Consider the following 26,492-nt stretch of genomic DNA (forward strand, 5'->3'; position numbering starts at 1 on the left):
GGAACGTCAGTGCCAGCTGGGCAGCCAATCGAGCCCCCCAGTGTGGGCCAGCGCCAATGGAGCCACCCAGGAGGTGGACACGTCCACAGCTGCAGCCTGGCTGCCTCGGGCCTGGGCTATTTAAATCTTCCAATGGCTCGCTCCCGGGGTTTGGGGGACTCTGGGAAATGTAGTCCTCCTGCTGCTCTGGCCTCGGCTGTGCCCCAGGCCAGAGGCCCAGATGGGGGCCCCCCGACTCAGCCCTGCTTTGACCAGCTTCCCTCTGAGCAGGCCAGACCCCTGTGAGCCAGGCCCGCCTGACCCACTGGCCTGGACAGCTTGGACCTGGTCCCATGGGCTAGACGGTGGAGCCCAGGCCAAAGGCCTCTCCGGACACCAGATGGAGTGAATGACGTCACTGAAAGCATCACCCTGGGTCCACTGGGGCTGGGCCCAGCCCCTCCCCTCTGCGACGGCATTTCATTAAGCTGGCAGGCTGGGCTTTTTTATTTTCAATCAGTCTTGAATTGGGCTTCAGTGCATGACCGTTCAATCAAATGGCAATCTGTAAGATTCGATTTCCATTAGAGGGAGGGGTAATTAATTGGTTGGTAATGGATCTGCCCCTCGGAGGTGGCCTCCACTGCCCGGAAGCTTTGCGAAGGACAGGATCACTAAAGCAGCTTCAGGCAGCCCGTAACTAGTTCCCGAGCTCCTGGACCTGTGCTAGGTGCCTGGAACACTGCAGCAAATGGAACACATCGCGTGCGTCCCCGTCCCCGGGAAGCTCATAGTTCAGCGGGGATTAAACGAATGACATGTGTGAATGGTTGCAAGTGTGCAGACGTGTTGCAGGATCATAGAACAGGGCTCCGGGCCTGGCCTGGGAGTTGTGGAGGGCTTTCCCCCGGAAGGAAAGGCAGGTGAGAGTTCCTGGGCAAGGGAGAGCCTACCTCCTGCCCTCCTGTGAGGTCTGGGGGCCCGTGTGGCAGTACATGGACTGAGGGGGCGAGAGAGGCTGCAGACCCAGAGAGGGGCAGACCACGAGGGCCCAGCCGAGGATTTGGGGTTTGAGTCTGGCCTCCCTGACTGCAGGAACCCAAAGTCTCCACAGCCCTCTTAGGGCTGACTGGGCCTGGGCTCAAGGGGAAGCCACTGGTTTAGGGCAAGCAGCAGAGTCAGGGGTGAACGCCCTGGTCTCATGATTCACGGCACCCAAGGCCTGTCTGCCCAGCTGGAATGAAGGCAGGAGTCCTTCCAAGCATGGAGACCCCCATGAAGCCCCAGGCCCACCCCACAGCCTCCCAGGGACCAGGTCCAGAGCCTCCCAAGGACACGAAGCTGCCTGGGGTGGGAGTGAGTGCTCTGTGGTCACAGGGGACCAGCCTGGGGGCTCCAGAGTCAGAAAGATGAGGAATGACCTGGGGCTGTGCCACCAACTAGCCGTGGGAACTCAAGCAAGTCACTTGGCTTCTCTGGGCTTAGTTTTCTCCTCTTGTAACATGGGAACACTAGTGTCCACCTTCCAAGAGCTGTTGTGAAGTCAGTGAGATGATGTTTGTAAAATGCTGAGAAGGGTCCCTGCCACATAGTGAGCCTTTAAGCCTATAGGTTAGGAATTGATCCTATTTAACAAACAAGGCAAAGTCCTCTCTCCCTCTGAGTGCCCCCTTCAGAAGGACTCACCCCCAGGGTCTGGCCCCCACTCCGTACCTGGCTGGTGTGAAGCCAGACACCAAGAACCCTCAGTCTGGGGTTCCTTGTGGACTCCCTGGCACTTCTCTTCCAGAGTGTTCCCCTCAGAACATGCACCCACAGAGAAGGACGTCTCAGACTGTGTCACATCCCTCCCTCTCGGGAGTGGCCATAATGACCTGCGCTGCCTCATCCTGGACCCTGGACAGATGCACATGAAGATGTGCACAGAATGCATGGGTAGTGGGCAGTGTACTGTGCTCTCTATTTGCTTTAGCTTATTGACACCATACAACCAACCTTCCTGTGAAGTCAAGATATCATCCCCACTTTACAGACAAGGAAGCTGAGGCTCAGAGGGGTGAAACCCAAAAGAGGTGAGGCCCAACTCCCAAGAAGTCCCTGGGGTGGGATACAAGGGCCTCCAGACTCAGATGCCTCAGACCACAGGGACCTGGATGTGCCCACTTAGCTGCCCACCAGGGCACTCACCCCACTCTCCCTGGGTGGGGCCCAGGACCTGGGCTGACCTCAGGAGGGGAGGAGGAGCCCAGCCCAGATAGGGGCGATTAATACCCAGAGGCCTGTGTCAGCACCTTGGCCTGGCAAGAGCTGCTGGCAGGTTCTGAGGGCTACAATGGGCTCCATGCTGGGGAGGGCCATGGAGTCCGACTGGACTTTGGCCCAGGAGTGGTGAAAAGTGGGCTCTGGGCTGGGACAACCCTGGGTTCAAACCCCTCAGCAACCTCTACCTTAGTGACCTCAGGCAAGTCCTGCTAGCACTCCTGGCCTCTGTTTCCCCTTCAGGGGGCTGGTGAGAGCCACTCACTCAGACTGAGACCTTCTCCTCCATCTGTAAGTTAGGGTGACCTTGTTCACATCCTCAGACAGCTGAGAAGCAGGCGCCATCCCTTTATGAGCACCTACCATAGCCCACACGGTCCCACTTCTCAAGAGTCTTAGAATTCATTCATTCATTGAATTGGTGCTTTCATTGATCTCTTCCTGCAGTTCAGTCTGGGAGATAGGATACACACCCACGAGATAGCTAGCCAGTTTATAAAACAATATACTTTTACCAATAGCCTTATTTTTTTCTTACTGTCAAAATGTTATAGTCTTACTGCAATAAATTCAATAAATACAGATGATCTAGATATAATCCTACTGCCTGGAGACCACCACTGTTAACATGAGGGTGGTCAGGTTATAAAGGGATTCTCACTTGTCTCATTTCCAATTACTGAAATGTTTCATGACAACCAAGTATTACTTTAATAATCAGAAAGAACATCTATTAAACAAACTATACCTATGCATATTATATATATAAAGAAATATGCTTTTAAAATATGATTGCATTATATACCCTTTAAAAAATAACCTCCCCTTTTCACTTAACAATATAAACTTGCCGGGACTTCCCTGGTGGCGCAGTGGTTAAGAATCTGCCTGCCAATGCAGGGGACACGGGTTCGATCCCTGGTCCTGGAAGATCCCACATGCTGCGGAGCAACTAAGCCCGTGCGCCACAACTACTGAGCCTGCGCTCTAGAACCCGTGAGCCACAACTCCTGAGCTCACGTGCCACAACTACTGAAGCCCACGTGCCTAGTGCCCGTGCTGTGCAACAAGAGAAGCCACCACAATGAGAAGCCCACGCACTGCAACGAAGAGTAGCCCCTGCTCGCCGCAACTAGAGAAAGCCTGCGCGCAGCAACGAAGACGCAACGCAGCCAAAAATAAATAAATAAAATAAATAGATTTATGAAAAAGAAAAAGAAAGACCCAATGCAGCCAAAAATAAATAAATAAATAAAAAATACATAAACCTGGCAATGTCTCCATGACAACCCATTATTTTTTGATGACTGCTTGGCATTTTGTCATGTGGATGGGCCATCCTTTATGTAAGCAATTCCCTATTATTAGACATGTAGGTTGTTTGCATTTTGTGACGATTCGGAACTATTATGGCATAGCTATCCTTATATATACACCCCTGTCCGCTAAAGCAGAATATAAATAAGGCGTTAAAGCGGCAAGTACCAAACAGAAGTGTGCTCAGATACATCCCCATGAAGTCCAGTGGGTCGTCCTGAGCCACCCACTGCAGTGCCTAGACCTGGAAGAGCAGCACAGGGTCGGAGACACTTCTAGCCGACATGGCAAGTCTAACCACACTTTTCCTGTGTTAGAGTTGAGGAAGAGAAGGCTAGAGTGGTGACATCACCTGTGAGGCCACAGAGCTGGTCAAGCAAGGCCAGAGTTAGGATGTGGGCTGGCTGGTCCCTGTAACTCTGGGCCTGCGGGCTGTCTTCCTGGCCATGTGTCCCACAGCTTCTCCGTTCCCTGCCTGCTTGACCTCATCTTTCACTCACTCATTCGCTCACTCACTCCTGGAACACTTTTTTTTTTTTTTTTTTTTTTAATTAATTTATTTATTCATTTATTTATGGCTGTGTTGGGTCCCCGCCTCTGTGCAAGGGCTCTCTCCAGTTGCGGCGAGCGGGGGCCACTCCTCATCACGGTGCGCGGGCCTCTCACTATCGCGGCCTCTCTTGTTGTGGAGCACGGGCTCCAGACGCGCAGGCTCAGCAGCTGTGGCTCACGGGCCCAGTCGCTCCGCGGCATGTGGGATCCTCCCAGACCAGGGCTCGAAGCCGTGTCCCCTGCATTGGCAGGCAGACTCTCAACCACTGCGCCACCAGGGAAGCCCTGGAACACTTTTTTAAAAACATTATTTATTTATTTATTTATTTATTTTTTGGCCACGCGGCACGTGGGATCTTAGTTCCCCGACCAGGGATCGAACCCACGCCCCCTGCACTGAGTCTTAACCACTGGACCACTGGAGGTCCCTGGAATACTTTTCGAGGTCTGCTGTGTGCCAGGCCCTCTCCCCATGCCAGGACCAGTGGGAAATACAAAGATGGCTCTGAGGTGGCCCCATGCGTGCAGACCACCTGGCCTGCCCTGAATCATTGCCCCGCCTGGCCCTAGGTCCACATAACCTCCCTATTCTAGCACTGTCCATTGTTGAGAGAGGGGGGTGGTACGCAGTGAAGTGACTCAGGACTCAGTCTAAAGCCCTTGCCCCAAGCATTTGGATACACTGCCTGTCACTTGAAAGCAGGAGAGGTTTTCTGGCAGCATCCTGGGACCTAGAGCCATTTGTACGTTGTAGTCACTTGTTATTTGTTGTCTTTAAATGTTTAGGAAAGACTGACTACTACTATTGAGCATATTTATCATTAACTTGTACTTAACACTGCTCCGTGCCAGACTCTGAGATAACGTGTGTCTCAACTGTCACCGCAACTCCATAGACAGGCTTTTAGTCCCCATGGTACACAAGAGAACACCAAGCTCAGAGGCTGAGGGATTCTCTCTGGACCACGGAGTCAGCCAGCGAGGTACCCCGGGATTCAGACCTCACCCCAATCCCCCTTACCCTCCCCCTCTCTTTTCCTTTTTCCTTGGCCAGTTTCCTTTCTAACATGCCATACACTCATTTACTCTGTGTGTGCTCAGGGCCTGTGTCCTCCTAGCAGAGTGTCAGCCCATGAGGCAGGGTCTGTTGTCTATTTGTTCCTTTGTGGGGCAAGATGCCCAAGCAGTGCCTGGCACCTAGTAGGCATTCAATAAATATGTATTGAATGAATGGCTGTCTGATTCTGAAGCCTGGGCTCTGATCTACGACAAACCTTGCCGTCAAAAACGATGGCCAAGAGGAGGCGGGTTATTTGGGGTAATGACCCCAAAACAGGAGGGGAAGGGGTGAGAAGCTCCACTCTGGGGAGACGCACAGCTGGAGGGGAGAGCAGGGAGGGGCAGCGGCGGGGTTCCCTGCCAGGACGGCGAAGCATCCCTGAGAAAAGCATTTTTCGTCACCACCTCCCCACCCCGCCAGCTCCCGCCCCGGATCGCTTTGTCAGTTCGCATTTCTAAGGCCGCTCCTGGGTTATTTCGGTCGGGAAACCTGATCCTTCTCCGGGTTTATTTTAGCACCTTGGAGAACTCCCAGCGCCGCACCCGATCCCGGGCCGCACCCAGCCTGCTGACGCCGCCTCCGGCCCCGTTCTCCCCGGGCGGCGGGGCGGCGGGGCGGCGGGGCGAGCGGGGGGCCCCGCCGGATCAGCCTCCGGGGCGCGGCGCCCGCGTCCTCCCGCATCTGCCGCGCGCGGGACCGTGATGGGGGGCCCGAGGATGCTGGGGGCGGGGCGGCGGCGCGGAGGGGCGGTGCCAGGTGACCGGGGCGGGCGGCAGGGGGGCGGGCACCTGCGCTCACTGCCCCCGCCGCCGGACCCGGGGCGCCGCTGAGCCTCCGCTCCTCGCCTGGGGGGACGGCGGTGCGTTCAAGAGGCCGTCCCGGGAGGAGCAGGCGTTTCTCGCTCAGAACTGTGGCTCCGACGGGGAAGCGGGGCCAGAGGGACCGCCCCTGTGAGCCGGGCTGGGAGAAGCAACCCCTCCCCGGCCCGTCCTGACCCCGATTTGGCCCTGGATCTCCATCCCCCAGGCACATTAACGATCCCCTCCAGCCCCCAAATAACATCCAACACACCCGCGTGCACAGCCATGCACACTCACACACGCGCCTACATCCCACCCGCTCACACCCACGAACGTGCTCACCTACACTCACCATCACACACACATCCATACATCTGCACGGACACACACTCTCACCCACAGACACACACGCTCACATCCACCCTCACAGACACACATGAACATGCACCAGCGGGCACACTCACACATACACGCGCATAACCAGAACACAAACGTGTCCTTCTGTACTCACACACACTCTCACATACACCCTCACACAAGGCACACACTGCCATACACAATATACACACACTCCCTCATCTACATCCACACCACTTGTGGTCACTCACCCCATTACACACCTCATACACACACCCACATGGACACACATACATATGCCTTCCCAGACACACAGACACACCCCCCAAGCAGTTACACACAACTGCCGCACATACCCTCACACACAGACACGCACAAACTCACACATACATCATCACACACTCACCTACGCACACATCCACCCACACTCTAACCGCCTCACACGCCATCACACCCCTCACACCCCTGGAACACGCATCCTTCACCCTCCCCTCCCCAAGCTCAGCACTGGACACACACACATCAAAACAACTTACTCATATACGTCCTGGTTTATAGCAATCGATACTTTCTCATAACCGTCTTGAGCATGAATTTGTACCCATTTATTATTCATGTTAATTAACATCTCTGTTCATCATTCTCGGAGTTATCTCTTGGCATCTCTCCGGCCCACGGGGATGTGAGTGCTGAGGGGACCATGCCTCCTATGTGTCCAGGCCCTGGCTGTGTTCCCTCGTGTCTTCTGAGCGGCCAGCCCAGGTGCCCAGTCAATACTGGGGAACGAATGCACGGGCGTGAGGTGGTGGGGAGGCCAGCTGGTCAGTCCCAAACCTAACACGACCTACAGGAACGTGCTCCTGAGCCTTTGGCTGGAAAGATTTGCGGCCACCCCAGGCACTGGTTTTACGCAGGGCCCCATGCCACAGCTCTGCCCCTCCGTGGAGAGTGAGGTTATCATGGACCTGGGGGCCAGGAGACCTGGAATCTAGTTCCGGAGCCCTCCCTGTATGACCTTGCCGGCCCGTGTTCCCCGTCTGTAGGGAGGCTGCGGGACCAGCCCTCTCGGAGATCCCGCGTGTGCTAGCTGGGCCAGGCTGAGCCCACTCTCCGCAGAGGTGAGGTGCCTCAGTGGTGCCAGGTGGGCCCTGCAGCCTCCTTGCCTCCTGATGCATCATCCGCTCCAGCCACCTACCTGGCCCTCCAACCCTGCCCGCGCGTCTCCCAGGCGGACATTTGAAGCCTCGCCATTGGCTTCCGGCCTGGTCCTAAACAGTTAAGGAGACAACCCTGTCTCCCAGGGCAACAGAATCCCAGCACTTAACATTTCCATCTGCAGAACAAGGGATTTTCCCACCTGGGAAATGCCTTTCCGGTCTCATGATGACTGCACCCTTGGAGGCTGAGAGGTCTTGGAGGACCAGCTGTGGCCCTGAGATCTTGGTCCATGAGGGAGAAGGCGCTTTAGGACTGTCTCCGTTGGCCATAGGAGTGAGGTCCCTACAACTGCAGGGAATGCTGGTGAGAGCGCCTGCTCTATCAAATCCTCCGGCCTCCGGGTCTCAGAGCCGGGCGGGCGCGTTCCATCCACACCTCCCTCTTCACCAGGCCTCAGTATCCTCACCTGTGGAATGGGATGGTAACGGGACTGGCTCACTGGGTCACTGTGGGTCACGAAGGTGATGCATGCAAAGGCCCTGGCTACAGCGATGCTCAGTGAGGAGACCCCGCATCCGGCTCCTTCTGCTGACCTGGGAGGACTCTGGACTCACTGGGGCTGCGTGTTAAAACCCAGCTGGGTGAGGTCAGGTTGTTTCTTCCTCTGGTTTGCTGTGTGGCTTTCGGTTTTCACGGCCTTTCCGGGCCAACATGCTGGGAACTGAGGGACCTTGTCTTCCCACTGACAGCACTTGGCGCTCCCAAGTTGCCACACTGGGGGGTTCACCATCCCCGAGGAGGGGTGGCGGCTGTGCCTCCAGAGCCCTGCTCTTTCCCATTCACTGGTGACATCAAGGCAGAGGAGGCTGGGGAGACTGAGGTCTGAGGGAGGGGGAGAGGATTGGAGGGCCGTGCGAGTGTCCCCGTGGTGTTGGGCACATCGCAAACAGATGTCCCCTTCCTTGGTTCTGCAGACGCCAGCGCTTCCCTCTCGTGTGGATGTATCACGGGCCTTCACATATGCTGAGACAGCCGTGGGTCTGTGCCCAACACCCACAGACTCCAGAAAATGCTGAGCAGGAGGAAGGGCTGCAGGAGGGCTGGAGGGGCTGAGAGCTGGGGGAGCAGCCGGAACCTTGGAGGGCCAGTGGGGAGCCAGGACAGGGGATGCTGGCGTGGGCCAAGCCCTTTCAGACCCTCCATCCGTCAGGGCTGGCCCCGGGGGGGTCCCGTCCTCAGCTCAGAGCCTGGCAAAAAGACGCTGCCTGGGCCCTCCCTCTGCAGAACTGGCCCTCGAACTAGCCCAAGACGAAGTACTGCACGGGAGGTGACGTAGCAGAGGATGCAGCTCTGGGGCCGAGGGACAGGGGTTTTCTATTTTGCTCCTCCCATGGGCACCCAAGCAGTCTTCTGGTGGGACTTACCGGACACAGGGCTTTCTAACGTCACTTCCATCCGGGCTCGGAGGGGCTGGCCCCCAGGCAAGGGCGGCGTGCCTGGAGGAGGAAATAAGTGGGCTTTGAACTTGGCCAGACCTGAGTGTGCATCCAGACTCCGGAAAGCCACTGTCACATGACCCCTGGGTCTCTCTGTCTGTCCAGCCCTCCTCCTGGGGTCAAGGAGGATAGCGGAGACAATACTCACTCAGCAGTACAGACCACACAGTGGGTGCTTTATCATCATCATCACAAACCCAGGCCGACCAAGCCCAGGGCTGCAGGGTGTAACCTCACTTCCAACAGGCATCAAGGACTCCAGGAAATCCTCTCCGGCCTGGCCGCTTAGTGAGCAGGTTAGGGCTCTGGCCTCTGTTCTTGTCACGTCAGATGAGCAAGAAGTGCAGCTCAGCACATGTTCACGGAGCACTCATGTCCTTGTGGCCAGGACAGTGTCCCTGCCCTCAGGGGGCACCCCAGCCAGTGGGCTCTTCTCTGTTCCAGGCACTGGGGGTGATGGTGTGGGCAGATGAGATGGACGCCCCCAAAGTTATTAGCATAATAATTATGTGAAGGCTGAAGTGTGTCAAAGAGGGGCAGAATGCTTTGTGGAGGCCGTGAGTTCACAGCAGGGAGAGGACGCTGTGGGTTAGAGGCCAGGGAAAGCTTCTTCCTGGAAATGGAAATTTACATGGGGTCCTTCGGAGACCCGTGCTGTTCCTGTCTTCTGGCTGTAAGCAGACCATGAGGCCACCCCACCTTGGTCTCAGTCAGCAGGACTAGGAATAAACTACTTACCAGCTGACCTGGAAAGGGATGACCCCTCATTAGGCTGAGGGCCCATGGCAGTAAGCAGGGCGAGGGTAGGGGTGCAGCTGGCCAAGAGGCAGTGGCCACCTCAACAGGCCACTTCCTGCCTGTGGCCTGAACTGGTGCTGGTATAGATGGATCGTTTGGCTGGCTGATCACCCCTCAAAGAAAACACCTCAAAGTGGCCAGAACCCTCTGCTCCTCCAATCCCTGCCCTCACTGCCACTCAAGATGCTCTGGCTTGGGAGTGGCGGGGGGTAGTTACCAGGTGTGGGTGGGGCTACTGGTTTGAAGATGCTTGAAGCGATTCCCCCTCCCCTCCCCCATCCAGGGTCAAACCCCTTTGAACCTCTGTACACGGATCTCTGGGGTCTCAGCTGGGATACCCGCCTGGGGGAGGCCTTGGGCAGGTCTTGGGAATCTCCCAGCTTTGGAGTCCTGCTCTGTGAAATACACACCATAGGCCTCCCACCCAGGGGTGGTGGATGGTGGATGAAGTGATCAAGCTTGTACAGTGCTTATCACAGTTGGGGCCCGACGGGCCTGACCACCTGTCAGGGTGCCCAGAAGCCCAGCACAGAGCAAGAAACACGGGGACCTTTTTCCTAGAACTTCTCTCCCCACTCCCAAACTTCCCAGCCTTGGAGCCTCCCAGAGCCCTGCACTGTTTCCACCAAGCCAGGCCAGGAATGCCAGGGCAACCGCAACCCTTTCCCGCCTGCCCTGAGCCCCGGAAAGCCCGCTGAGTTCAAAGGGCACGAGGAGCAGCCCACCTGGACCCGAGACAGAAGCCGAACTACACTACCCAGAATGCCCGCGGCTAGCCGAAAAGGAAATGTCGTTTCTGCGAGGATAGGCTCAGCTCCCCCCTCGCAGCTGAAGAGAGAGAGAGGAGAGAGAGAGAGACAGGGAGCGAGAGGGGGAAGAGAGGGGAGAGGATTACCAGGGGGAGGCGGGCTGTGTGCGGGGAGCGAGGGTGGAGCGCAGGGCGGGCGGCGAGGAGGAGGCGGCGCCCGCCCGCCGCCGCCGCCGCCGCCGCCGCCGCCGCCGCCTGCGGACCTGCATCCCCGCGGGGTAGGCGAGCGGGCGGCGGTCTTTGCGTGCGCTGCGCTCCGGCCGGCGGCTGCGGGCGGACACGGGGCCAGGCCGGCGCAGGGGCTGAGTTTCTGCAAAGTTTGACCTGGTTGCCTTTCCGATGCTGCACCAGAGCGAGGCAACGCGGGGCGCGCCAGGCGGCTGCGGCGCGGCGGCGGGGCTGAGCGGCTACAGCACGCTCACAATGATCATAAAATAAAGCAGGCGCGCGGGGTGGGGGCGAGAGAGCCCCGAGCCTCACCCCTCCGCCCCCGGCCACCCCCCAGCAGCCCCGAGCTAGGAGGACGTGGGGGCCGGGGGCGCCCACGCCGGCCCCAGACCCCAGTAGAGCTAAAGGACACTGCTTGGGGAAGGGGGGGGGGGGCGCCCCGAGGACGTGCCCGCGGCGGGTTCAGGGCGTCCGGAGGGCGGCAGCCCGGGCACGCGGAGCGGGCCGAGGGGCAGGTGAGTCGGCGGCGCCCGGGTGGGGGTGTGCGCGCCAAAGTTCCCGGCAGCGGCGAGCGCGCCGGACGCGCGGGGATCGGGGGCCGCTTGGGGCTGGCGAGGGGGGCACAGAGGCGCCGGACGCGGCGGGGCTGGAGCATTGCGCCCTCCGGGAGTCGGGAGACCCCGGCCCGGGAAGGGGCGTGCGCCCGATCAGACCGGCCTGCGGGGTGGCACTGCGCCCCCCGGGGGCCGAAGGGACCCGTTCGGGGAAGGGGCGCCGGCGGCGAGGCGGTGGGGACAGTGCCAGGACCCGAAAGTTCACGAGGCCCACTGCAGTGCCAGCCAGTCGCCCCCCGCCCCACCCCGCCTCCGGGCCGGGAGGGGTCAGCGGAGATGTCACCGGCGGCGATTATTCGCTGGTGCGCGCGGTCTTGCGGCCGCCACTGACGGGGCGGGCGTGGGGGGGGGGGGGCCGCCGCCTCCGGGCAGACCTCACAGAGCTGCGCCGTCAGCTCCGCAGCCCGCGCCCCGCGCACACGCGTCGCCGCCCCGCGCGCCCCCCGCAGCAAAGTTCGGCTCAACTTTGAGGCGGGCCTTGACGCCCTGTGCCTTCCACCTCCCACCAGGTCCTCGGCGGCCGAGGCGAACCAGGCGGCGGCCCGAGCGCAGCCCTGGGGCTCCGCACGGCGGCGGGCGGCGACAGCGACAGCGGCGAGGGGACGCGGCGTGCCCGCGAGTGGGCGCCGACGGGGATCCGCGCCGCGCTCCTCGGGGGCCCCGCGGGAGCCGGGCGCTCGCCTCCTGGAAGCCACTGAGGGCGCCCGGACCTCGGCGGACTGAACAGAAACTGCTCTTCCATTGATTCGGCCGGGCTGGGCGAGCGGCCGGGTGCGTGTGCCCCGAGCGCGTGCGGAAGGCAGAAGGGCAGGAAGTCGGTCTTCTGCAGCGAGGGTGGCGGCACCGCGCAGGCGACGGAGCCTTCCTTATTTATGTGCCTGCCGGCATTTGCCTTCTTCGCCCCAAGACTTCAGGGAGCGTCTCTGAGCTGCGTTCCCCGCGTGTGAGGCACAGAAGGAAGGGCTGGATGTCTGAACAACATGATTATCCATTAACCTCCAAACTTTTCTTTTTTTAACCCAAAGAATATCGGTGATTTTTGTCCACTGCTAGCAGAAGAAGAGAGAACCCAGGGCCCTTGAAATGCAGCAAAATCCTTATTTATAATCAGGCCCGAGGTAGTGATATGCAAACCCCCTCTACTCAGTGAATTTCTATCCTATGGATATCAGTCTTGAGATTTGAGATTGGAGAGCTGTACTGTCTGCACTGGGTCCGACAGCCTCCATCCTTTCAATGCCCGATTTTCTCTGGGACTGCTGGCCTTCCCTGGACATCAGAGCCGTACTGTGTGCCATGGGCTGTATTCAGAGCATCGGGGGCAAAGCCAGAGTCTTCCGGGAAGGCATCACGGTGATCGATGTCAAGGCCTCTATCGATCCCATCCCCACCAGCATCGATGAGTCCTCCAGCGTGGTGCTCCGCTACCGGACACCCCACTTCCGTGCCTCGGCCCAGGTGGTCATGCCGCCCATCCCCAAGAAGGAGACCTGGATAGTTGGCTGGATTCAGGCGTGCAGCCACATGGAGTTCTACAACCAGTATGGGGAGCAGGGCATGTGAGTACTGCTCAGGAGCAAGCTCCGGGGCGCCCCTGGGATGGGGGAGCTTGGGGCTCTGGGGGGTGAGCTCGGGGGGGTTAGAGAGGGGTCTCAGCAGGGCCAGAGGGAAGTGTTAGGCAGACATGGAAGTGGCCTCTGATTCCTCCTTGGCCAGGTGACCTAGAGGGCTTGCCTGTTGATTCAGACTGGGGTCACGGCTCTAGGACCTTCCCTTCCACTGTCCCTGGCCCCCTGCGGTTCCCGTACCCCTCCCTGCAAGATGCCCAGAAAGCAGAGGGACGTTCCACCAGGTGCCTCTTTGGCAAAGCACGCATGCTGTCCCGGGTCACTAGAGAGGCTGCAGCTTGGCCTGGCTCAGACCTCCACCAGCACACGTGGCAGGTACTCAGGGAAGGAGAGCCGGGCCTCTGCAGTCTCCAGATTTAGGGTGCAGGGCTTTGTGTCGGACCTGGACTCGTCCCCGGGTGTTTTCAGAGGCACATCAGGACCTGGGGGAACACTCTGCTCTGTTCTGGGCGGAGTTTTGTTTGAGAGGGTTGTAGAAACCCGGTGTGCTTTTCAGCGCAGCGTTTCCTCTCTCTGCAGCAGAAGGCCACTTTATGTGCACAGCCAGCGTCTGTGTCCAGAAGGCTCCAGTGGGCCCCTAAGAGCTGAGAGGAGCCCTCAGACCTCTTCTGTCCAGCCCGGTCCCCAGAATGTCCCCAGGATAATGTAGCTCTAGGTGTGGCACCCTGAGACCCTGGCAAGTTCTCTGATCCTAGAGATGGTCATCCTGAGTGTGGCAAGAGCAGCTGTAGACAGAGGGGGAAGTGACTTAACTTGAAGGGCCGCCTAAGACAGGGTGGTGACAATAGCTGTTTCTGAGCAGGAGGATGCTTCTGAGAGCACCAGGCAGGCCCCGAGGGCAGCCCCCCAACTTGACCCCTGTGACTCCCACGGCTGGCCATGGACACTCGCCCACAGCCTGTCTCTCGGGGTCTCTACCCTGTGCTGCATCCCTCCCCGGTCCTGCAAGTGAGGAATGGAGTAGACTTTCCCCAGGACTTGGAACTCTTCACTGATTTAAGAATATCCTGGGCCACCTGAAATTAGAGAGGGTGGGGAGGGGACACCAAATCTTGTGGCTTCTCCACTTGATGACTGAAGTTGCAAGGGCAACAGGAGGATCATGGAAAAACTTAAAACTAGGTGGAACCATGACCGCGCCAGAGGTGCACACGGCGCATATCTGGACACTCATCGGCTCCCCTCTGGCCACCTGACGTCTAGATCCAAGTCTCATTCTCCAAGTGGCTCTTAAACCAGGCTGGGGGCTGACTTTCCATCCCAAGAAGGGAAACATGATTCTTAGTTATTTGGTGCGGACCTTCCCTAAGAAGCCTTAAGCCCCAAACCTCCTCAGGCTTTGCAAGGCATCTGGGGCAATTGGCAAGACACAAAGGTTTTCCTAGGGCTTTTAGGCTCCGCTTGTTTTCTTCCCTAGAAAGGGTAAGGAAGCCAGAGGGTCCTTCTGAACTTGGAAAGATGCAAGCTCCAAGAGGAAGAACGTTGGGGAAAGCTAAAGGGACTGAGTTCTGCAGAGATGGACGTGGCGTGTGGTGGGGAGGGAGCGGGCCTGGCTTGGAGCCTCACCTTCCCCATCTGTGCACGGGGGTGGGAGGGTGGGGGATGTTTACAGAGTCTTCAAGGCCTTGTGCTCCCTTTGGTGGCTCTGAGTCCGTCCGAGCGCCATGGCTGGAGACAGGCGTGCATCAGGAGACCTGAGGTGACCTTTCTCTGTCTGTGCCAGTCCTTGGTCCCCGGTTAGAGGAACCCGGTGCACATCTAGACTGCAGTCAAGCAGACCTGGGCTTGAGTCCAGGCTCTGCCACTTTCCAGGGTGTGACCTGAGCCACTCTGACCCTCGGTTTCCTCGTCTGCAAATTGGGGCCAGTCATAGTTCTTGCACCAAGGCTTATTGAATTACGGGAGGTGACGTTGGTCAAGCAGCCGGCACTCCGCCAAGCCCACGGTAAACACTTACTGCAAGTGACTGTCGTCCCTAACGGTGTTATTACTGTTCTGATTCTTCTATCGGATGGGAAGTGGGTGATGGGATATGTAACGAGTTGAGAATCAGGGCCGAAACGACAGAATCTGGACAGACGTAAATTACTCTTTGTGTGGAATCTTCTCCCCAGCCCACGTCTTCCTCTTTCACAGAGGGCCCACTCCCTGACTTTTAAGAATTTAATAGTAGTGTAAGTCATGGACGATTTGAGTTTTCAAGTGGTTGAAGGCCGTTTTCCTTGCGTTCCATGTGTTTCCTTTTGTTCCCTCCCCTTCTCGGGACACGCCTTCAGCGCAGGGACCCCTGTGTCCCGCATACCTCATTCTCCTGGGTCCGCTGGACTCCCGGTTGGGATAGGACCAGCCCTGGAGAAAGGGCAGGGTTCGAGGCTCCCTGGAGGGGCAGGATGCACTGGTCGTTAATGGGCTCAGGCCCCGGGGTCAGAATTACGGCCCAGTACTGGCTCTGGGGCCTCGGCAGGTCACCTCTTGGAGGTTCGCTTTTGCCATCTGTGAACAGGGTAAGAACCCCCCCTTAGGCTGCTGGGAGGATTCGGGGAGAGGACAGGTGGAGGTGACCTGTGGCTGAAATGCTGAGTTGGAAACTGCTCGATTGATTATTAATCAACAAAATTATATTAAGAAACGGAATTACCAAATAGCACGGTTCCTCCGGCCCATGGGGAGGCTCTGTATTCAACTGGCGCCCTCCGGAATAAGCCTGGACAGCTGCACCTGCTCGAATTGGAAACGGAAGCATTTTGATGCGATGAAAATACCCTTCCCATCTCCCCTACCCCAAACCTCCTGTGGTAACTAAGCTGCTGCATATTTTTAAGACCCGTGATGTGAAAGCAAGTGAGGGGTGGCGAGCGCTGGGATGGCCAGCGGCCTCAGGCCGCCCGGAACTGTCCCCTGACTTTGCCGGGACCAGGCTGTCCTGTGCATTGCAGGATGTTGGGTAGCGTCCCTGGTCTCTACCCACTCAATGCCAGCGGCCTCCCTCCCCCTGTCCTGACAACCAACACTGCCCCATGTCCCCGGGAGGGAAGCGAAGTCACCCCTGGTTGAGAACTACTGGGCTAGACCCAGACAATTTCAAGCCTTAAAACGAAACCCACACGGGCGCTGGGCGTTAATGGCCCGGGGAGGGAACGGCAACGTGGCAAAGGTTAGGTTAGGGCTTCTGTTCTTGCCAAATGGGCTTGCATTAAAAATATTAATTCCGGGCTTCCCTGGTGGCGCAGTGGTTGAGAATCTGCCTGCCAATGCAGGGGACACAGGTTCGAGCCCTGGTCTGGGAAGATCCCACATGCCACGGAGCAACTAGGCCCGTGAGCCACAATTACTGAGCCTGCGCGTCTGGAGCCTGTGCTCCGCAACAGGAGAGGCCGCGATAATGGGAGGCCTGCGCACCGCGATGAAGAGTGGCCCCCACTTGCCACAACTAGAGAAAGCCCTCGCACAGAAACGAAGACCCAACACAGCCATAAATAAATAAATAAATAAAAATTTAAAAAAAAAAAAAAAAAAAATTAATTCCAAATACTTAAGCAAAACCCATAATACCCGCAAACATCATCCCTGCTTGAAATTAATCTCTAATCCAGGGGGAGAACCCTTTTGAATATGTCGTGGGTTGGAAATATTTGCAGTGGAACAATGCCACATGCTACCCCAGTAATACCCCGACTTACAGATGAGAGCTAGAAGATGGTCAGTTTCTTGCGGCAGCTTGAGAGGATTCTATATGGTTTGGGGTCCAACCCACATAGCTTTCAAAGCCACCCCCCCAGAACACTGTTGGATCCGCCTGCCTCCACCACCCCATCCTCCACAATCCTCAAGCGCCACCTGTCAGCTGGCGCAGTCTTCCGAGTGACAAGTCACAGTTTCTCCCCTGTGTGGGAGATGCTTCACATTATCCCTAGTTTGCCCTCCTCTGGAGCCCCCAGAGAATCTGGCCCACGGCCAAGGTCAAGGTTGGCCCTGGCTCAGGGTTCTGCCAAAGGTCAGGCTTGGGGTGAGGGGAGGAGAGCAGTTCAGGAGACGGGGTCTCTCTGGGTTGACAGTGCCACCCGCCTGTGCCCTTGTCCAGCCAGGCGTGGCTCCAGCTCCACCGTCCACGGGTGTGGCGAGCTTGGGCCAGGCTCTCAACCTTTCTGAGCCTCACTGTTCCCTTCTATGAAGTGGGGAGAATAGTCCCTCATCGCAGGGTTGTTTGAGGGATTAAATGAGGTAGTATATGTGGTCGCTATCCATACCGTAACTAGTAATAATTCATCATCAATTACACAGTGCCTGGCAGAGAGTCAGCACAGAGATTGCCGTGTTGGAGTCATTACTGTTCTTTCTTCTCCTGGGCTGGGTTTCACATACCCGCCTACGGTATGAGAATCTTGGGCGACGAGACCTCTGAGGGTCTTTCCAGCCAGAACCTGCAGTGACATCTGCTGTCACAGGATTATGAGGCTGGTGGGAAAGGGCCGAGCAGGGGTGGCGGGGCCTGAGGCCTCTGGCCAGGGGATGCTGGAGCTGGGGTGTTGCTGTGTGGCTGCCCCAGCTCCCTGTTCACTCTCTGGTCTCCCAAGGACCCCACGAGGTCGTCATTTTATGATGAGGCCAGGGCCGCTGAGACCTGAGGCCACTTGCCCCAGGAGGCTTGCTCTGCTCCAGTGGTCAGGAGCCGGGTCAGGAGGAATGGCCCTGGTGACCATGTGGCCTCTTCCTGCAGCCTGGGTCTGAGCCGGGGCCCGTGCAGAACAATTGAGGACAATGCTTCCTCTCTGCGAGCGGAAGTCAGCCTCCCCCATCTGCGCGGCCCTGGCGGAGGCAGGAGAGGGAAGTTCTCGTTTCCAGGCTTTGGGGTGGGAGGAAGTTTGGGGGGACGGCCTGGCCCCAAAAGAACTCCCCCTGGACCGGCCCCGGCCAAGCGATCGCACCCACCCTCACCTTCTGAGGGCTGAAGACAAAAGCTGGCAGCTCCCAGAGACATGTGAGAAGGCTCCGACAGCACAGTGATCAGGGAAACGGCAAATGAAATACGGAGATGCTTTTTGTTTTTGCTGATTGGATCTGGGTAAAAATGAAAAAGATCAGTAATGCCTGCTGTGGGGCGGGGGTGGGGGGGGGAGCAGACAGCCTCCCGTGCTGTTCCTGGGGGTACAATTTAGGCAGCTTCTGGAAGGTGAGCTTGGCTTTGTCCACTACAATGTCAAGCACACATGCCCTTCAACTCTCTTGTCCTACTTTTAGAGTCTGTCTTAGAGAAACTGAGCCCCTGGCCTGGTGCCTGGAGTATGGCAGGCACACACAGAAATCTCCTGAGCAAGTGAATTAACGAATACGTGAATGCAGGAAGCAGGGCAGAAGGACGTATGTGTGGGGACAGAAACTCCAGCCCTGTCCATCACTGAAAAGAGCCACGAACACCCCAAGTGTCCATCAGTAGGGGGTGAAACTATGGTCTGTCTCCAGGGCAGAACAGGATGAGGCTCTTACACATGGGGAGGAGGAGCTAGAGTTTCTATATCATATTATCATCGTTGCATTAAAAGAAGTTGTAAAATATGTAGGGTACGAATCCGTCTTTGTTAAAAGCGCTAAAAACGGGAACATTTACTGTGTGTATGTGCAGGGAGGTTGCTCTAGAAGGATGTTTATCAGGGTGTAATGTGGTGAGTAACCTCGGCGAGGGAGGCGGAAGCACGGAAGACAGGACTTTCGTTTCTCACTTTTTGTACTTCTCGATCGCTTGCTTTTTTTTTAAAAAACAAAAACACAGCTTTTATAACTAAAAACTAAAACACTGTTGGCCCTTTCCCCCTCGTGTTAGGCCCTGGGAGTGTGGCCTGGGCGAAGAAGGGTAAGGTGGGAAGAAAAAGTGGTGTTTGTTGTTTGGGGGAACCCCAGGGGCAGGCGGGGAGGGGACACCTCCAGCTCCTCTCCCAGGAAAGGGGGGCCTGGTGACCTGTCCGGTGGGAAGGGGCCAGCCCAGTGGGCGGCCGCCCAGGGCAGGAGTCAGGAAACCAGGGTCCCAGTCTGGTTTGGAAGGGGGCTCTTGGGCCTCATTTCTCGTAAAATTGCGAAAATTTTACAAAATTGGAACTTTTTGCAAGTTGTAAAAAAACAGTAAGCTCTGTAAAATTGGGGACCAAGTGAGAAAATCCCTAAGCACCCATCTGGCCCCCGTGAGGGCACCGAAACCAGCGCCGGGCAGAAGAACCTTGTGCCCAGGGCAGCCCTCTTGCCCTCGAGCCCCAAGTCGCCATCTGTAAATGTGTTTCTTAGAGTGCCCAACGGTGCCACTTGTGGGACGTGAAATAATATTTAGGAGAAGTCGTTTCAGCTTAAGTGTGATTGTAATTTAAAGCCACATATTTATTCTAATGTGTATTAGAAAATACATATATATACCCAATATATCCGACCTGTTATTTCAAAGGTGTTCCATAGGAAAAGCTAAATTTAGTTGAGTTTTTAAAAAAAGTGATTAATTTCAAGGAAAAAAAATTAAGTGAATAATAGCACAGGAGATATGTAAACAGGACCCAAATGAGGAAAGAGATGTGAAGTTTGGGAACTCTGCTCTGAGACCAGGTGCTCTGTTGTCCGGAACTCAAAATGCAGTCAGAGGGCTGGGAGAGGCGAGGGCCCACGGGGGCACAAGGGTCCACCCGTGCCTAGGAGAGAGCCCAGGCCCAGGCTCGCCACCCTGCCTGGCACAAAGCAGCTGGGAAAGGTGTGCTCCCAGGGCCACAGGAGGGGCAAGTCCCACCCATCCCCTTAGGGCCACACCTCTGGCCTCTGGGCATCCCTGGTTTCCTTCACTCTCTACAAGAGGCCTTCGAGCCGGGCCAGCTTCTGGCTGGTGGCTGGGCCTGGAGCCTCAGGGTGTCCCTCCCCAGCCCCCATGGGTGCCCTTCAGCACAGCCTCTACCCCTTCTCTGGCCTCCAGGGAAGGCCTTTTGTAAGCCCTCAGACATACACTCTAGGTCATGTTGCTCAGAGCCGTGTGTGTGTGTGTGTGTGTGTGTGTGTGTGTGTGTGTATTTCAGGTGAGGGTCTGTTGGAAGCCAGATGGGTAAGAACCTGTGTGTGTATGTCTACATTTATGTGTGTGCATATGTGTGTGTGTGTGCACGTGCATACGCGTGTATGCGTGTGTGTGCTGGGTGAGGGGCCGTTGGAGGCCATGGGTAAGAGCTCGCTCAGGCTGTGGGTCCTGCCTGGTGGCTTCCCGGTTCTGTGACCCTGGGTCAGGGCTCTGGTGTCCCCAAGTCTCCTCTACAAAACACCCTCAGTTGCAGTCCTGGGGTAACTGAGGAGAAGACTGTGTGGATGTATGTATGCAGGGCGCCCAGCACGTCTGATGCGCTCAGGGAACGTGACCGCTGTCACCAGTGTTGCAGCGGGGACGACCTGTGCTGGGCGTGGCTGTCCCAGCCGCAGCTGCTCCAGGTGAGAAAGTACACAAGCAGAGGCAGCTTTGGGCGCCCTAAACTCATCACTGGGACCCCTTTGTGGGGCTCAGGCCCTGAAGGGGAGACGAGGCAGGCTGCCCACCGCCACTGATCCAGGCCACCTGCCTCTATTGTGTCTGACTCTAGGCCGGGCACCAGGGTAGATTCTGGAGGCCTGGACCCTGCTTCTCAGCCCCTGTGGTCTGTCTGGGAGTGAGGTCGTCAACAAAGGGTGGCATGATTATTAAATCACCCCCGTGCGTGTCCCAGGAAGCAGCAGGACAAAGATCGAATATGGGGGCACCAGGCCTCGTGTGAAGGGTCCGGGTGAGCTTCCCTGGGGGCTCCAGAGATGAGCCGTGGGTACCACTGGCTAGGACAGGAGGGGGGTGACAGCGTCCCGCTGCTCGTGGCCAAAGACCCTGAGTCGGGAGGGCACAGCCCATTAGAGGGATGGCTGGTGGGTCTGGAGCCTGGGGAGGGTGGGCGCGTGTGTGTGTGTGTGTGTGTGTGTGTGCGCGCGTGTGTGCGCGCGTGTGTGTGCGTGTGTGTGTGTTTGCGCGCAGGACCCTTGGCTTCATCTGCATCTGGCTTTCAGGGCCTTGGGGAGTCATGGCAGGCTTAACAGGGTTGGAGGGAGGAACAGTGCCATCAGGTTTGTGTTTTTAAAGATCACTCAGGCTTCAGGGAGGAGAGCATGGCAGGCGGCAAGAGGAGGCTGGGAGAGGTGAGGGGTCGAGGCCAGGGCGAAGGCAGAGGAGAAGGGGGGGGCAGTCTGGAGGCGAGAGGGAGTCAGGGATGGTGCTGGGCGCCCAGAGGGTGCAGGCCCCGCCGGCATCACTGATGACCAGGTCAGCAGCTCTGCCTGTCCCTTTCACAGCATCGTGGCCAGCGTCAATGGCAGGCCCCTGCAAACATCTGTTGAGTGCGTGGTGGATGGGGCTGCAGGAGGAAAGGGCACTGAGGGGCGCTGGAGTCTGTTTCAGACGTGCTGCAAGGGGCCCCAGAAAGCCTGGACTTGCCTGCTGCCCTCTGGGATGAGGGTGGGAGTGTGACGGGGCCCGCGGAAGCAGGCCAGTTTCCCGGGCGTGGGGACTGCACCGTCCCACTGGGCCCCGTGCTCAGAAGGGACCCTTGCGTGGTTCCATGCTCTGCTGTCACCACGTTGCAATTCTTTATATTTGAACAAGGGGCCTCCTATTTTCACTTCACCCCCTGGTCCCACAAATTCTGTAGCCAGTGTTGCCCTGAAGACCAGCACAGGCCAGCGAGCAAAGGGGGAGGACACGGGGGAGACCAGGGCCTCCTGCTGGCCTGTAGGAGGCCTGGCACGACCTGCCCTGAGGTCTGGAGAGAAGGTGCTGGGGCAGAAATGGGCGTTTGCTCGTGTTCACAAAATGCCCCTCCTCCACCTAAATCTGCCGGTTGAGCATCAGTGTGCCGGGCACGGAGCTGGGAGCCTTGCCTACACCTTTCGTTGGCATGTGCACCTGGATTGTCCCTGCTGTGCAAACAAGAAGGCTCAGGGTGTGCAGGACCAGGGTCCAAACTCACCCCTCCACCCAGAAGGTGGAAAACTGAGGGTCTGCCTTGAAGCCCAAGGTCATTCCAGAACAAACAGGAAGTCTTAGAGGCAGGAACTCTATGGAATCATTCCTTTCAGAGCATGGATAATCTGAAAACATAAATGAGGTCAGAAGGCTTCAGGTCACATCAGGGCTGGCAAATCCATTAGTGTTAGAGGCAAGCCTCGCTCCAATGGTCTCCGGAAGTTTCCACGTATTGCTGTTTACTGTGTACCAGGTAGTATATATTGACGCATTTAATCATCTCAAAAACCTTGAAGGTGGGTGCGGTTATCCACAGGGAACCAATGTGGAGCTCAGAGATTTGTGACTAGTAGCCGGGGGGAGACTGGACCCGGGCTGGTCCACGTCCCTCAGAAGCTGTGCCCTTGACCATGTTCCCTCCACCACCTCGACGGGGAGACTGGACCACGGGGCTCAGAGCCAGCCCAGCTGGCTTGTGATGATTTGAAAACAGACGCCCTTGGCCCTGGTTCTGAGTAATACCCCACATGAGACACGGCTGTCTGCCAGCTCATGGGGACCGTCACCCGACTGAGCCAGCGCCTGGGCATTTGGGGGTTGGGAGGCGGAAAAGGAAACCTGAAGCTGGGGGTCAGAGGCTGAGAGAGAGAGGCCATTCTGGTGGCGACCCCGCGTCCCACAACAAGCCAGCTCTTAGGAAGTGAAAGAGGGCGAAGGCAAGAGAAAATGTCTTTTGGCAAGATGGCTTTCTGCCTTAAAAAAAACAAACAAAAAACAACACTTTTACAAGCAAGTGTAACCACTGTGAGAAGACAGAGTGGGTGCCTTCCACCACAGGAGGCTGGGCACGGGTGGGACACAGGCTTCTGAGAAATTCGGGACAGGGACCCTGACCCCCTTCTCTGGTCCATGGCGGCCACCCCCGGGGGCAGCCGAATCTGCAGGCTCCCGACTGTGACCTCCTCCTTGGTGTTTGATGAGCTCAGGGCCCCGGGCAGGAGGTGGCCTACTAGGCAGGTGTTACCCTAATTTGTGAGCTTTTTAATTAAATAAACAGAAAAATTAGCAAACTCACATCCCTGATCATCCCTCCTGTAGTGGCCCCAAATTTGCTAACTGCTAACATTAAACGATGCATTTCAGTAGGGGAATGCATTTTTTACATTGTGATAAGATATACGTAAAATTTACCATCTTAACCATTTTTAAGTTTGGTAGCATTAAGTACATCCACATTGTTGTGTGTCTATTTCCAGAACATTTTCATCTTCCCCAACTGAAACTCCGCACTCGTGAAACACTGACTCCCCCGTTTCCCTCTCCCAGCCCCAGGCAACCGCCATTCTACTTTCTGTCTCTATGAATTTGACTCTTCTAGGAACCTCATATATGTGGAATCATACAGTATTTGTCCTTTTGTGTCTGACTTATTTCACTTTGCATAATGTCTTCAAGGTTCATCCATGTTGTAGCATGTGTCAGAATTTCCTTTTTAAGGATGAATAATATTCCATTGCGTGGATAGACCACTTGATCCATCATCCGTTGACGGACACTTCAGTTGTTTCCACCTTTTGGCTATTGTGAATAATGCTGCTATGAACAGGAATGCATTTTGCAAAGTAGTATATTCTGGAGAGCACCGCTGGTGTACACAGGTATGCGGAATTCTGGGGGCAAAGTGTCCTGAGCTTTGGTATGGCAGGTGCCCAGGCCTGATTGCTTAGCTAAATCAACTTGGGAAAAAGACGCCCCCCTCCAGCTGCCGTTACTTTATCTGTCTGGTGGGGTGGATGTGATTGTTGATGAGTTTCTAAGGGGTGGGCTCCCCAGACGCTGCTGTGCCCCCAGCCATGTGTCCTCAGAGCAACTTAGGACAGTCCTCTTCTGTCAGAGAGTTATTATTATAGTAACAGTAGTGACAGCAGGGCCTCCCTGGTGGTGCAGTCGTTAAGAATCCGCCTGCCAATGCAGGGGACACGGGTTCGAGCCCTGGTCCAGGAAGATCCCGCATGCCGCGGAGCAACTAAGCCAGTGCGCCACAACTACTGAGCCTGCGCTCTAGAGCCTGTGAGCCACAACTACTGAGCCCGTGTGCCTAGAGCCCGTACTCCACAACAAGAGAAGCCACCACAATGAGAAGCCCATGCGCCGCAACTAGAGAAAGCCCGTGCGCAGCAATGAAGACCCAATGCAGCCAAAAATAAATAAATTTTAAAAATAATTTAAAAAAAAAAGTTAAAAAAAAAAAAAAGTGACAGCAATGGTGCTAGCAGGCACCAATCACTGGCATTTGTCTTATGCCCTGCCCTGGGCTGGCATGTTCCTGCCTGTGTCTTCCATGACCCCAGTTGGGATGTGGCTGATGAGTCTGGGGTCCAGGGAGGGCTGGGATTTTGCCCAGGGTCTCAAACCAGTGAGAGGGTGGCTGAGACTTTCAGCAAGGCCAGTAGGTTTCCTGAGTCCGAGCTCTGGACAGCCCGGCTGCCTGCTTCCTCCCCAGGAAGGCTGAGCCCCCTGCAGGCAAGTCGGGCTGACCAAGTGCTGCTGGTTCTCAGACTGGCCCAAAGCTGCAAGTGCAGGTTCCCCGGCAGCTGCAGCAAGTCCAGGAGGCACTGATTGTAAAGCTGGCCCCGAGGCTGGGACCGAGAGCAGAGTTTTGAGACTGGCTGGTTAGGTTTTCTTGGTTCTGCTGCTCCAAAGACAGGGGCCAACCAGGTGGGAGCCATTCTGGCTGAGCTGTGCTTCCTATTCTAGGCGGGCATGAGCAGAAACAAGGCGGGGGGAGGGTGGGCGGTGGGGAGAAGAGGGCACCGCCCACGGTGTTGGCCTTGCTGGGCGGAGGGCCAGGGAGCCCAGGCCCCCGCGTGGTGGAGGAGATGTGGAGGGGAGGGGCCGGAGCCTTGGCGAGGGCCCTGAGCGCTGGTTCCCATGCCCCTGGCCACCAAAACTCGGGGGCAGGCGGGCGTTTGACCCCGGTCACACGCTGGTCAATGAGGGGCTCAAATCACTCCTAGGTGTGCCGACCCCACGGCCACTGGGGGCCCCTAAAGCAAGAGAAAGGAACTCCCTGCCACCTGCACTCCTACCCAGGCCGCCCTGACGCACTATATGGCCAGGAGAGTAGCCCCACCCCAGCCTCTCGGGGCCGGTGGCCTCCGCCCTAACCAAGGCCACAGGGTTGCATGTGGCCGTCCCACCAGCCGCTGGGACATGGGACGGGGGGGCACAGCGCAGGTCAGGGCCCCCCATTACTGTGTGCTGCCCCCAGGCCCCTCCCTTGAGGGCAGGGGCAGCTAGGGCTTCCCAAAGCCCAGCCAGAATCCAGCCCTGTCTACAGTGGTTTCCGGGGGAGACCAACTTGAGATGATGCAAGAGAACAGGATGTGGCTTTTGAGGGGGGCCATGCCTAGGGGAGCCCCAGTTCCCTGACATGATGTTGGGTGTCTGTTTACTGTCTGGCCCCCTGGGGAGGTAAGCCCCAGGGACAAGGGGATGCAGACGAGCCTGTGTGTGGCTGGCTGAGTAAACTGGCCTTCCCATCCTCAGGTCCAGCTGGGAGCTCCCGGACCTCCAGGACGGCAAGATTGAGGCCATCAGCGACTCGGATGGGGTGAACTACCCCTGGTACGGCAACACCACGGAGACCTGCACCATCGTGGGCCCCACCAAGAGAGACTCCAAGTTCATCATCAGCATGAATGACAACTTTTACCCCAGCGTCACGTGGGCCGTGCCCGTCAGCGAGAGCAACGTGGCCAAGCTGACCAACATCTACCGGGACCAGAGCTTCATCACGTGGCTGGTAGCCACCAACACCTCGACCAACGACATGATCATTTTGCAGACACTGCACTGGCGCATGCAGCTCAGCATCGAGGTGAACCCCAGCCGGCCCCTGGGCCAGCGCGCCCGGCTGCGGGAGCCCATCGCCCAGGACCAGCCCAAAATCCTGAGCAAGAATGAGCCCATCCCGCCCAGCGCCCTGGTCAAGCCCAATGCCAACGACGCTCAGGTCCTCATGTGGCGGCCCAAGTACGGGCAGGCGCTGGTGGTGATCCCGCCCAAGCACCGGTGACAGCCAGGGCGCCCGCGAGGTGACACCCGAGTAACAACACCACGCAAACAACCCGCACGGACTCTGCAGTCGTTCAGCAAAATACAACCTTTCTACCTTCTCCAGCGGGCGGATCTCACTGTGCGAACGCTGGGCGGATGGCCCCCCGCCCTCCTGGGACCTGCTTCCCTGGGGGAGCGGGGAGACCCAGGCGGGACCGACCACTCCACGTGCGCCCTCAGTGTCACCTTGGGTCTCCTTTCCTCTCCTCGCAATTTCCGTCATTCACTTGCAACAGACTCCCTGAAACAACTGCTTTTTCCGTTCCCTTTTTTTTTTTTTTTTAACGCCTCTTTATGAGGCTCAGGGGTGGGACGAGGGGCAGCTGGTGATGAGCCTGGTGGCATGGCACCGGGGCTGATCCGCGGCGGCCCCTCCCGGGGCAG

The 26,492-nt window shown here is 57.3% G+C and overlaps 1 protein-coding gene across 1 annotated transcript; it reads left to right on the forward strand.

Annotated features, from left to right (window-relative positions):
• The first annotated feature begins 12,566 nt into the window (after nucleotides 1-12,566).
• FAM78A (family with sequence similarity 78 member A) lies at nucleotides 12,567-26,178 on the forward strand. Its single transcript, XM_068551876.1, has 2 exons — nucleotides 12,567-12,925; nucleotides 25,539-26,178. Exons 1-2 carry the CDS (start codon nucleotides 12,603-12,605, stop codon nucleotides 26,065-26,067), a joined length of 852 nt encoding a protein of 283 aa, XP_068407977.1. The 5' UTR covers nucleotides 12,567-12,602; the 3' UTR covers nucleotides 26,068-26,178.
• The last annotated feature ends 314 nt before the right edge of the window (nucleotides 26,179-26,492 follow it).

Source organism: Eschrichtius robustus, chromosome 10 (assembly GCF_028021215.1).
Source record: "Eschrichtius robustus isolate mEscRob2 chromosome 10, mEscRob2.pri, whole genome shotgun sequence".
NCBI classification, from domain to species: Eukaryota; Metazoa; Chordata; class Mammalia; order Artiodactyla; family Eschrichtiidae; genus Eschrichtius; species Eschrichtius robustus.

What these genes read in the sequence shown, in the direction of transcription:
- FAM78A (XM_068551876.1), top strand. Translation starts at nt 12,603, where the DNA reads ATGCCCGATTTTCTCTGGGACTGCTGGCCTTCCCTGGACATCAGAGCC. An exon ending in CAGTATGGGGAGCAGGGCAT is followed by an intron (nt 12,926 to 25,538) that starts GTGAGTACTGCT and finishes TCCCATCCTCAG; the next exon opens with GTCCAGCTGGGAGCTCCCGG.